Source organism: Hypanus sabinus, chromosome 11 (genome assembly GCF_030144855.1).
Source record: "Hypanus sabinus isolate sHypSab1 chromosome 11, sHypSab1.hap1, whole genome shotgun sequence".
Classification (NCBI taxonomy): Eukaryota; Metazoa; Chordata; class Chondrichthyes; order Myliobatiformes; family Dasyatidae; genus Hypanus; species Hypanus sabinus.
The window spans coordinates 111,040,344-111,053,535 of NC_082716.1; the positions used below are offsets into that span (position 1 = coordinate 111,040,344).

The 13,192-nt window shown below is 47.7% G+C and overlaps 1 protein-coding gene and 1 long non-coding RNA gene across 3 annotated transcripts in view; one reads left to right on the forward strand and one right to left on the reverse strand.

Annotated features, from left to right (window-relative positions):
• Positions 1 to 480: 480 nt before the first annotated feature.
• Positions 481 to 13,192, reverse strand: part of LOC132402282 (homeobox protein otx5-like) — a 39,564-nt gene continuing 26,852 nt past the window's right edge. For both annotated transcript variants that reach the window (XM_059985129.1, XM_059985130.1), the window contains one exon: positions 481 to 2,307. In XM_059985129.1, coding sequence (XP_059841112.1) covers positions 1,702 to 2,307 — 606 coding nt within the window. In that variant the 3' untranslated portion in view covers positions 481 to 1,701. The remainder of the gene's footprint in view (positions 2,308 to 13,192) is intronic.
• Positions 2,246 to 11,698, forward strand: LOC132402284 (uncharacterized). The gene is made up of 3 exons (XR_009514873.1): positions 2,246 to 2,447; positions 6,807 to 7,175; positions 11,021 to 11,698. It is a non-coding gene; the product is annotated as an uncharacterized LOC132402284 (long non-coding RNA).

Sequence of the window (13,192 nt, forward strand, 5' to 3'; positions counted from 1 at the left end):
CGCAGTGTTGTGACAGGTGTCAGCAGGGGTTGAAGAAGTACAGGGAAAATTTACAAAGATGTTGTAAGGGCCTGAGTTCTAGGGAGAGGTTGAATAGGTTAGGTCTCTATTCCCTGGAGCGTAGGAGAAAGGAGGGAGATTTGTCAGAGGAATACAAAGATAAGCAGGCTTTTTTCCATGGAGGTTGGGTCATGGGCTAAGGGTGAAAGGTGAAATATTTAAGGGGATCATGATGAGGAACTTCTTCACTGGGAGCGTGGGACGAGTTTCCCGCGGAAGTGGTGGATGTTTAAGAGAAGTTTGGATGGGAGGGTACGGTCCGGGTGCAGGTCGATGGGACTAGGCAGAATAATAGTCCAGCACAGGACTAGATGGGCCAAAGGTCCTGTTTCTATGACTCTCAGTGTGTATCCACCACTTGAATTTAGTTGTTCTGGGAAGGATAGGAGAGAATTCCCAAACGGACAACAGGAAAAGGGAACAGCACTGGGAGAGAGCTGTGTACCCCTCCACAGCTGGAAATGTTCAGAAGTGGAACCAAACACAGAAAGATTCCCTGGACCTGGTCTGCCTCATGAAGCCAAAACCCTTACCAGCGTCATTACAAAGCACAACTGAAGGGATTTGTTTCATATTATTCTCATGTGGAGCCTGCCCCGTCCTCTCGGTAAAAATAACAAAGAGCTTTAAATGTCCCCTGAGTGAAAACCGTGTTTATTGGTATTTTTAATGTTTTATTGTTCAGAGATACGGCACAGATTCCAGCCCAACTAGCAACTTAACCCTAGCCTGATCACAGGGCAATTTACAATCACCAATTAACCTACTAATCCGTACGCCTTTGGACTGCGGGAGGAAACCACCCCCCGCCCCCGACGTGCTGACAAACTGAGCTGCTCGGCTACCGCGGCACCTCAGTGTTTCAGAAGATTCGCCAAGCTTCGTCACTTCCCTGACACAGACAGCCTACAAGCCGAAATCCGTAGCTCACTGTCCATCATTTTTAATAATTTCCTTTGTAGAGAGTCCCAAAAGAGGTTGAAACAAAAATTCACACACACACACACGAGAGGGAGAGAATTTGATCGGAATAACCAAACTAAAAGTTCCCGTTAACCCTCCTCTCCATCCAAGCAGTTCCTTAGGGTTATTTACTAATCTGTAGAGACTCTTTCGATCACCCTCTGACACATAGAGTCAAGTAATTGGATCCGGTCGGTGTTCAGTGACTCTGAAAACCTCCTCCCTACAAAGCGGTAGTCCATTGAGGTCGGGTGAAAGACTGGACCGAACAAGTGTGACATTTGATGAGACTGTTAGTGTTCTTTGCAAAGTTCCAGCTGGCTACAGGTCACCTAGCCAGGGAGATCTTTTCCTTCCGCCAATTCAACTCTTCCCTGGTGACCAGACGGGAAACTCCTTTTGAGAATTTGTTAGCATTTGTTTTGGAGTTGACGGGCTTCACAGCTTCTACAATTTGCAACACAAGAGATTTTGGAAGTCCAGAGCAGCGTAATCCAGACGTCCTGGTGAAAGGGCCTCGGCCTGAGACATCGACTGTTTATTCCTTTCCATCCGTGCTGCCCGACCTGCTGAGTTCTGTGTGTGTAATTCTATAATTGTTATTGATCCGGGTTCCAGAGGGAATAATGGAGAGAAACAGGGCAGGGCGGTCGGGTTTTGATCGCTCGATCGGCGAGTTTACAAGACTTGGAACTTCCAGGAGCTCTGCTCTTTGTAATCCAGGCAGTCGGCAGCACTGAAGTTCAGCTTCCAGGACGCGCTCTGCTCTTTGTAATCCAGGCAGTCGACAGTGTTGAACCCCAGTCCCGCGGAGCCGTAACCCTGAGCAGACAGAGGAGCTGGGGACTGGCTGAGGTGACTGCCCAGGGGGCTGAGGGCGGCCCCGGGGGCAGAGAGCTGAGGGGGCATCGGGGAGAGGTAGGAGCCGCAGTCGAGGCCGCTGAAGTAGGCGGAGGAGCCGCTGTAGCCCTGGCTGTAGGCCGGCGCCTGGCTGTAGGTGATGGGGTAGGCGGCGGAGCGCTGCATGCAGGAGGCAGTGGAGGACAGCGGGTCCGGGATGGGCGAGATGGAGGCCGGGCTCCAGATGGACACGCTGGCGTTGGAGGTGGAGCTGGCCGTCGCCCCCGTGCAGGCGGCCGTCGGGCTGTAGTGGCCGCTGGCGTTGGTCTCCGAGCTGGTGTCGCGGGCCGGCGAACTCTTCTTCTTGGCCGGCCGGGCCTTGGCCTGCCCGCTGCTCTGCTGTTGCTGCTGCCGGCACTTGGCCCGGCGGTTCTTGAACCAGACCTGCACGGGGATGGACAAAGCAGAGATTAGATTAGAGCGATCCGGACCGCGCCGCCACCCCCCAGTCTCAGCGAGACCCCATCATCAAAGCGTCACAGTGCCAATAGGGTCGACAGAGGACAAAGAACATTTACAAACACGTGAGTACCTGAGTTATCGGGAAAGGTTGAATGTTGGAGAATGAAGGGAGATGTGAAACTGTGAGGGGTATAGATAGGGCAAATACAAGCAGGCCTTTCCCTCTGAGGGTGGGTGAGACTAGAACGAGAGGTCGTGGGGCTGATAGCGAAAGGTTTAAGGAAACATGAGGGGCGACCTCTTCACTCGGAGAATGGTGAGAGTTTGGAATGAGCTGGCAGCAGAAGTGGAACTCAGCAGGTCTCAGTTCCTCCAGCATTTTGTGTGTGTTACTCTGTCCATAGACACTGTCTGACCTGCTGAGTTCCTCCAACATTTTGTGTGTGTTACTCTGTCCATAGACACTGTCTGACCTGCTGAGTTCCTCCAGCATTTTGTATGAGTTACTCTGACCATAGACACTGTCGGACCTGCTGAGTTCCTCCAGCACTGTGTGTGTTACTCTGACCATAGACACTGTCTGACCTGCTGAGTTCCTCCAGCATTTTGTGTGTGTTACTCTATCTGTAGACACTGTCTGACCTGCTAAGTTCCTCCAGCATTTTGTGTGAGTTACTCTGACCATAGACACTGTCTGACCTGCTGAGTTCCTCCAGCATTTTGTGTGAGTTACTCTGATCATAGACACTGTCTGACCTGCTGAGTTCCTCCAGCATTTTGTGCGTGTTACTCTGACTATAGACACTGTCTGACCTGCTGAGTTCATCCAGGATTTTGTGTGTGTTACTCTGATCATAGACACTGTCTGACCTGCTGAGTTCCTGTAGCATTTTGTGTGTGTTACTCTTACTATAGACACTGTCTGACCTGCTGAGTTCCTCCAGCATTTTGTGTGAGTTACTCTGTCCACAGACACTGTCTGACCTGCTGAGTTCCTCCAGCACTTTGTGTGTGTTACTCTGACCATAGACACTGTCTGACCTGCCGAGATCCTCCAGCATTTTGTGTGTGTTACTCTGTCCATAGACACTGTCTGACCTGCCGAGATCCTCCAGCATTTTGTGTGTGTTACTCTGTCCATAGACACTGTCTGACCTGCCGAGTTCCTCCAGCATTGTGTGTGTTACTCTGTCCACACACACTGTCTGACCTGCTGAGTTCCTCCAGCATTTTGTGTGTGTTACTCTGTCCATAGACTCTGTCTGACCTGCTGAGTTCCTCCAGCATTTTGTGTGTGTTACTCTGTCCATAGACTCTGTCTGACCTGCTGAGTTCCTCCAGCATTTTGTGTGTGTTACTCTGTCCATAGACACTGTCTGACCTGCCGAGTTCCTCCAGCATTGTGTGTGTTACTCTGTCCACACACACTGTCTGACCTGCTGAGTTCCTCCAGCATTTTGTGTGTGTTACTCTGTCCATAGACTCTGTCTGACCTGCTGAGTTCCTCCAGCATTTTGTGTGTGTTACTCTGTCCATAGACTCTGTCTGACCTGCTGAGTTCCTCCAGCATTGTGTGTGTTGTTCAAGATCTCCAACATCTGCAGACTCTCTTGTGTGAGTTCAGTTTATGATTGTCCATTCATAAATGATGGTGGTGGGGAAGAAGCTGTTCCTAAAACTTTGAGTGTGTGTCTTCAAGCTCCTGTACTTCCTCTGATCCTGATCCTGTGCATTGGGGCACCCATACAGGACGGTGATGTAACCAGTTAGAATGCTCTCCGTGGTACATCGAAGAGATTTGCTAGTCTTCGCTGACATGTGCAACCTCCTCACAATCTTCTCCCTGTCCTGTTAAACATCTCATTAAGGTATTTTTGGTTCATTAAGGTTGTTAAAGTGGGGGGGGTAGCTACTAGGGACAGGCTCTCTGGTCGCTAAATTCTCCCTCCCAATGGCGTGCGTCTCAAATCTTCACGTGTGGCTTTGCCACTAAGCCGGTGTAATCATTTCTACTGACAGGAGGAGGGATAAAGGAAGGTTACTGGCTCGTCAGCCGTGGTTGGCATCTCATCTCGGAGAAGGAAAACTCTGATCCCAAACTTCCCTTGTCTAATGGCTATACCCACCCATGGGGGTGGATTTGAGGGAAAAATCTGGAGCTCGAATCCCTGAGGCAGTCCTAGTTGAGTTCAACACTGAGTGGCAACTCCTGGTGCCGAACCTTTGGGTTCACCAGATGCCTGGAGAGAGGAGGGAGCTTCCTCTCCATGTCGTACTGCCCTGGCTCGTTTATCTAGACGGCTAGGATGCAATGTCCGTGGTCAACCCAGACCAACAGATGCCTCAACACATGTTTGAGGGAAGAATAAGTGTAAGAGTCGGAGACTTGATAATCACCAGGAACCCGTGGGGCTGGAACTGACGAGATTTGGACTACACATGTTTCCAGCCCTCCTCTTTCTGTGCTATGTGACTTAGTCACATAAAGAGCCTCCTCTTTCTGTGCTATGTGACTTAGTCACATAAAGAGCCTCCTCTTTCTGTGCTATGTGACTTAGTCACATAAAGAGGTGAAGGTGGACAGACCATAAGACATAGGAGCCAAGTTTGGCCATTCAGCCCATCGAGTCTGAAATAGGATCTAGTGATGAATAAACTCTTCTCAGGCTTCCAGTCAATTATTACCAACGTCTCGATGACAAACTCTGCCATGTTCATCAGGGATGATGCCTGGGGATGTCTAGTCCAGTGGTATTTATACCCCCATAGTCCGTCCCTCCCAATTGGTTAGTCCTTATCCAATCAGGTTTCTGCTCTCCCGCCTTGTTTGCAATTGAATTCCAGTTCTCACTTCGAGTGAGACCTTCGTCTTTGTTATAATTCTTTTCCTCAAGTGTTATTGCAATAGCTTCCTCTACCAGGTGGTCCCAAAAACCATTGGCACGGAACAGCCATCAAAGTCAGTCCCATGGCCATTGCGAATGCTACCACCGATTTCTCCGGGTAACAGCTCCTGTGACGAGTTTTCCCCGTGTGCCCCGTATGGCCGATAAACGCTGTTCTGCATTCACGGGGAGTCCTGTAAATGTCAGCAGTCCGGGTCCCAGCTCATCTTTGACCTGCTGCAGTGTTGACTGGAGCTTCCTTACGAGTCTATAGATGGTATTAATCTGAAGCTGGCGATCCTTCCAGAAACCGTGGAAATTAGGGGCGGGGGGACAGGCGGTAGCGATGGGTTCCTCCTCATCGTTAGCTTTCCTGGTTTTTCTCTCAGCCCTTTTAAGGGCCCGATTGATTTCCTTCACCTTCTCGATCAATCATTTGGGCCCTTAAAAGGGCGGATGGAAAAGCCACGAAACCTAACAGCGAGCAGGAACCCTTTGACTCGGCCTCCGCAGCCGTCCACGACAGTGAATTCCACAGATTCACCATCGTTCTGGGGAGTGTTTAGAAATCACTGCCCGTCCTCCCCACTTCGAAATAGTACGTGGGTGTGGAGCAGAAAAGCTGTGGCAGTGATACAAATCAGGAACGGAAACAATATCTCCACCTCGCTGATGATCAGCACTGGCGCATGTCAGGGGTGTGTGCTTAGTCCACTGCTCCACTTTCTCTACACCTCTGACTGTGTGCCTAGTCGCAGCTCGAATTTCAGCTGGTGACAGGAGGGTGTACAGGAGCGAGATATACCAGTGGTGTCATAGCAACAACCTTGCATTCAACATCAGTAAGACCAAGGAACTGACTGTGGTCTTCAGAAAGGGTAAGACGAAGGAACACACACCAGCCCTCGGGGGGATCAGAAATGGAAAGACTGAGCAATTTCAAGCCCCTGTGTGTCAACATCTCTGAGGGTCAATTCTGTGCCCAACATGTCGATGCAGTTACATGACAGTGGCTATATTTCATTAGGAGTTTGGGATTTGGTTTGTCACCAAAGACACTTGTAAGTTTCTCCAGACGTATCATGGTGAGCACTCTAACTGGCTGCATCACCGTCTGGTACGGGTGGGGTGCTGGGGCTACTGCACAGGATCAAAATAAGCTGCAGAGAGTTGTAACCTCAGCTCCATCATGGGCACTAGCCTCCATAAAATCCAAGACAACCTCAAGGAGCAGTGTCTCAGAAAGGCAGTGTCCGTCATTAAGGACTGCATCACCCAGGACATGTCCTCTTCTCATTGTTACCATCAGGGTGGAGGTATAGAAACCACTCAATGATTCAGGAACAGCTTTCTTCCCCTCTGCCATCCGATTTCTGAATTGACACTGAACCCGTGAACACTACCTCACTACTTTTATATTACTATTTTTGCACTACTTATTTAACAACTTTTTATACACACACACACACACACACACACTCCTGTTATTCACAATTTATTAGTACATAATTAAATATTGTACTGCTGCCACAAACACAACGAATTTCATGACATAGGCAGGCTGATGATATTAAACCTGATTCTCATTCCCTCCAGGAGGACCACGACCTTACTGTGGGTTTGGAGGCTCGCGAGCCTCAGTGACCCGGAGACCTACGCTGGCTGGAGTCGGGGCTTTATGCTTTGGTTCCTGGTAGGGTCACCTGTGTCAAACAGGTCAAAGGGTAGAGGCCAGTCTGAGAGTGGTCCACCGGCCCTCCAGGCTTGGGGGTTCAGCTGAGGGCTAACAACCCTGACTGGTAAAACTAAACTGTTACGGGAACAGCAATGGAGAATCTTGCATCTGTATTCCCGAGTCTCCACCCGGGACTTGCATGCCTGACGGGAGTGAAAACCGAGAGGAAGCTGCTGACATGATGAAGGAAGCCCTGAATGCCACCGAAGATGTAACAGGCAGTGAGCAAGGTGATTGAAATGTCTAACACCAGAGGGCATGCATTGAGGGTGAGAGGGGGTAGGTTCAAGGGGGATGTGAGGGGTAAGTTTTTTACTCAGAGAGTGGTGGATGTCTGGAATGTGCTGCCTGGGACGGTGGTAGAGGCAAACACATTAGAGGCTTTTCAGAGACGTTTGGATAGACACGTGGATGTGAGGAGGATGGAGGGATATGGACATGGTGTAGGGAGGAGGGATTAGTGTTTGGGTCTGATCTGCTATTTAGCTTGTCCAGCACAATATTGTGGGCTGAATGGCCTGTTCCTCAGATATACTCTTGTGCTGTACCATGTTCTAATCTCTTCAACATTGAAATCGAACTCGCATTCACCACTTGTGCTGGCAGCTCGTTCCACACTCCCACCACCCTGTGAGTGAAGAAGTTTCCCCCCCATGCTCCCCTTAAACTTCTCACCTTTCACCCTTAACCCATGACCTCTGGTTGTCATCCCACTCAATCTCAGTGGAAAAAGTCTGCTTGCATTTACCCTATCTATACCCCTCATAATTTTGTATGTCTCTGTCAAAACCTCTCTCAATCTTCTGCCTTCCAAGGGATAAAGTGCTAACCTATTCAATCTCTTCATACAACTCAGGCTACTGAGTGCATGCATACTTAGATAATGAATTTACTTTAGGTCTTCTCTGGTTCTCCTGGGTTTGACCTTTGTCACAGGGACCACCTCAGCAGTGGCTTTAAACTCCTGAAGCTTTGGAGAGGGAGCAGAAGAGGTTCACCAGGATGCTGCCTGGCTCAGAGGGCACGTGCTATCACGAGAGGCTGGATAAACTCGGGTTGTTTTCTCTGGAGTGTCGGAGGCTGAGGGCAGATCTCTTAGAGGTTTATAAGATTATGAGAGGCATAGATAGAGTGGACAGGGAGTATCTGTTTCCCAGGGTTGAGATGTCCAATACCAGAGGACATGCATTGAGGGTGAGAGGGGGTAGGTTCAAGGGGGATGTGAGGGGTAAGTTTTTTACTCAGAGAGTGGTGGATGCCTGGAATGTGCTGCCTGGTACGTGGTAGAGGCAAATACATTAGAGGCTTTTCAGAGACGTTTGGATAGACACCTGGATGTGAGGAAGATGGAGGGATGTGGACATGGTGTAGGGAGGAGGGGTTAGTGTTTGGGTGTTTTTGATTTGTCTTTTAACTGGTTCAGCACAACATTGAGGGCCGAATGGCCTGTTCCTGTGCTGTACTCTGCTATATAAGTAAGTGATTCTGATTTGATTAGGCCGCCCTTTTACCACCACATACACCATGGGCTGAATGTCCCCCCGCCCCCCAAAGCTTTGTAAATTTTCCACGTTTCTAGCAGCCCTATTATTAAATCAGTTTATGAAATGATAATGTCTCCACATCATTCACGCTTTGCATTTAAGTGAACGGCCTGTGGTTGTTTGCAAACAGCAGTTCCACACCTCCTGTTTATTAATGTTTGTAATTTAAACCTGTTACTGCGAAGACCTGTCTGGGCAAGCACTCTCAAGGCAATATGTGACTGCTCAGATCCTAATACACCACCGTCTAATACCCTGGCCCATCAGAAAGAGGAGTGACAGGTTAACCTCGCGGAGGTCTGCCTGTACGGTAATTGCCCCTCTGACCCTCGGGCTCTGATGTGTTAGTGGGCTTGAACTGCTGCCCTGGATCTGAGGTCTGGACTTGGGGGGTGGGGGGGGGGAGGGAATCACGCTGTTCAAAGGAGCGGGACCTAATGAGACATTAAAGTGATGACGAAAGGGAGGGGACACAGACAGGGAGACATGCAGAGAAACCACCTCACCTCCCATCTCAGAGAATCTGTCAAAGTCACGGAGAGAATGGCATAGACAGAGAGAGAGGTAAAGTAATTCTAGAGTCAAAGAGAAATAGGCCCTTCTTGTCCATTCCAAAACCACTTAAGCTGCCTTCTCTGATCAACCATAGCCCTCAGTACACCTACCATCCAGGTACCTATCCAAACATCTCATAATCATAGAAATCGAGCTCACATGCACCACTTCCACTGCAGTTCGTTCCATACTCTCACCTCCTTCTGAGTGAAGAAGTTTCCCCTCATATTTCCCTTCAACTTTTCACCTTTCACTCTTAACCCATGACCCCTGGTTGTAGTCCCACCCAATGTCAGTGGAAAAGGCCTGCTTGCATTTACCCTATATATACCCCTCTTAATTTTGTATACCTCTATCAAATCTCCTCAATCTTCTACATTCCAAGGAATAAAATCCCACCCTATTCAGTCTTTCCTTATAAGTCAGGTCCTCTAGTCCCAGCAACATCTTGATAAATTTTATCCGCACTCTTTCAGCCTTATTTACATCTTTCTTGTCGGTCGAGGTGTTCACGAGTGGTAGAGAATATGCAAAGATAATGGAAATGTGTTTATAATAAAATGGAATTTGTTGTATATCGGTGCCATTTTCTACATTGCATGACACTGTAACCAAACAGTAGAAAGTCTGCAGATGCTGGAAATCCAGAGCAATACACACAAAATTCTGCAGAAACTCAAAGGGTTATGAAGGGTTTTGACCCAAAAACTGTTTATTCCTCTCCAAAGATGCTGCCTGACCTGCTGAGTTCCTCCAGCATTTTGTGCATGTGACCCCTGACTGCCATTTCCAACTTCAACTGTTCCATTTAGTATCAGGGAGCGTCAGAATCAGGTTTATTATCACTGGCATGTGGCGTGAAATTTGCTAACTTAGTCTCTATGGTATACAACCTGCAATTCTTATTCTTCACAGACAATTTAATATCAGAGACTGTATACAGTATACAGCCTGAAATTCATACTCCTCACAGACAATTTAATATCAGAGACAGTATACAGCCTGAAATTCATACTCCTCACAGACAATTTAATATCAGAGACTGTATACAGTATACAGCCTGAAATTCGTACTCCTCACAGACAATTTAATATCAGAGACTGTATACAGTATACAGCCTGAAATTCGTACTCCTCACAGACAATTTAATATCAGAGACTGTATACAGTATACAGCCTGAAATTCGTACTCCTCACAGACAATTTAATATCAGAGACTGTATACAGTATACAGCCTGAAATTCTTACTCCTCACAGACAATTTAATATCAGAGACTGTATACAGCCTGAAATTCGTACTCCTCACAGACAATTTAATATCAGAGACTGTATACAGTACACAGCCTGAAATTCGTACTCCTCACAGACAATTTAATATCAGAGACTGTGTACAGTATACAGCCTGAAATTCATACCCCTCACAGACAATTTAATATCAGAGACTGTATACAGTATACAGCCTGAAATCCTTACTCCTCACAGACAATTTAATATCAGAGACTGTGTACAGTATACAGCCTGAAATTCATACCCCTCACAGACAATTTAATATCAGAGACTGTGTACAGTGTACAGCCTGAAATTCATACTCCTCACAGAGAATTTAATATCAGAGACTGTATACAGTATACAGCCTGAAATTCATACTCCTCACAGAGAATTTAATATCAGAGACTGTATACAGTATATAGCCTGAAATTCGTACTCCTCACAGACAATTTAATATCAGAGAATGTATACAGTATACAGCCTGAGATTCATACTCCTCACAGACAATTTAATATCAGAGACTGTGTAGAGTATACAGCCTGAAATTCGTACTCTTCACCTTAGAGTTAGCAGTACGATTTCTGCAGTTTGAAAATGGTGTGGAGATTGGGGGTGACAGGATGGCATCAGACAACAGATGTTATTGGTAAAATTGGGGAAATTTTTAGTGAATAGAGATCAATGTGTCCCTGTTTTTTCTCTTTTCAGGGTGAACGGGCTCTCTCAGTGCCCCTGGCCCGCAGCTGCATTCAAACTGTGGTTCTTTGCGGTGGAGGGACCGGCACCTGGGGCTCAGTGTGGGGCCATTTCTCGATATACCAAGGGCACGGTCCTGTGGAACAGCTGATTCTGTGCTGGTGCCGCTGACTGAAGCGTCACGGGAGAAAACAGAATATTGGGAAGGGGCTTTGTAATTCTTTGTCTCTCTCTCTCATTGGCGGGGGAGAGTTTGTTGCCGATTCTCGAGTTGGAGAACCCAGAAAAAGTGGTGCCGCAGACTTGAACACTGTAAATCGTTGAGTGGCTTGTTTTTGTAGGTCTGCCCTCTCGCTGTGTGACAGCTCTCTGCCCCTCTATTAGGGAGTCTGTGCCGTGTCAAATTGCTGGGTGAGCAACGGTTTATGTCGGACTGCAGATCACGGTCTCTCTTTGGAGAGCTTTGCTGGTGGGTAGCGGGCACTGGTGCTTCCTGCTGAACTGCGGGCGGGGGGTAGGCTGATGCTTTGCTAAAGTTTGTGGAGAAGGCGGCTTGGGGATTCTAGTATTTCCACTGTCACTCATTCTTTGGAGTACTCTTCTGGTTTTTCATGGACGTCTGTGAAGGGCAAGAATTTCAGATTGTATATTGTATACCTTCTCCAATAATAAATGGAACTATTAAATGACTGGATTTGTGAAGGGGTTTGTCATGTCCAATCTGGGGCAGCTCACTCACCTTTGATCCCCACAGGACACTCAGCTCTCACATGTGGGGTTGAGAGGGATAATAAATTAGCCATGATGGAATGACAGAGCAGACTCGATGGGCTGAATGGCCTAATTCTGCTCCTGTGTCTTACAATCCTATGAGCAACTCGAGATCTGAAAGGCAGGGGTGGTGTGCTAAACTGTAAAACTGTGGACAGAGGAAACTGAAAGTACTTGGAGTATCGTGAGCTATTTGGGGCCAAGGTCTCAGGAGAGAGGGTCTGAGGATGTTCACAAGGTGGCCATCTTGGTTGGCATGATTGAGTTGGACCCCAAGATCTCATTGAAATCTACTGGATACCAAAAGGCTCTGACAGAGTGGACATGGAGTGGATGTTTCCACCATTTGGGGAGCCTAGGACCAGAGGGCACAACCTCAGAATAAAGGGACTGAGATGAGGAAATTAGTCAGCTTCAGTGTAGTAAATCTTTAGAATCCATTGCTACAGAGGCCAAGTGACAGGATGTATTCGAGGCAAATTTTGACAGACTCTTGATTGGTAAGTGGGTGAAAGATAACATGGAAATAGAGGAGAATGGGGTGGAAAATATTCAGCCATGATTGAATGGTCTGGTAGACTTGGTGGACCCAACAGCCGAATTCTGCTTCTATACCTTGTGGTCTTATGGACTGGTAAGCAGGAGCTGAATGTCCTTTTGCTGTGATGTATATCCTATGGCCCTGCACTATGACAACCAATGTTGAACGTACATTCAGTGGCCACTTTATTGGACATCTCCTGTACCAAAAAAAAAAGTGGCCACTGAGTGTATGTTCACGGTTTTTCTGTTGCCGTAGCCCATCCACTTCAAGGTTCAGTATGTTGTGCCTTCAGAGATGCTCTTCTGCCCACCTCTGTTGTAATGCATTAGTATTTTGATAGTCTCTGACTATCCACACGATCAATGCCTCTCATCATCTTATACACCTCTATCAGGTCACCTCTCATCTTCCATCGCTCCAAGGAGAAAAGGCCGAGTCCATTCAACCTATTCTCGTAAGGCATGCTCCCCAACCCAGGCAACATCCTCTGCACTCTGTCTATAGTACTTACATTCTTCCTCTAGCGAGGCGACCAGAACTAAAGTTGGTACTCCAAGTGGGGTCTGAGCAAGGTCTATATAGCTTTAACATTTCCTGACGGCTCTTGAGCTCAAACCCACAGCTGATGAAGGCCAGCACACCGTACACCTTCTTAACGACACCGTCAACCTGTGCAGCAGCTTTGAGTATCTTATGGACACGGACCCCAAGATCTTCCTGATATTCCTCACTGCCAAGAGTCTTACCACGATATTCTGTCTTCAAATTTGACCTACCGAAATGAACAACTTCACACTTATCTGGGTTGAACTCCATCTGCCAGTTCTGCATCCTATCGATGTCCCGCTGTAACCTCTGACAACCCTCCA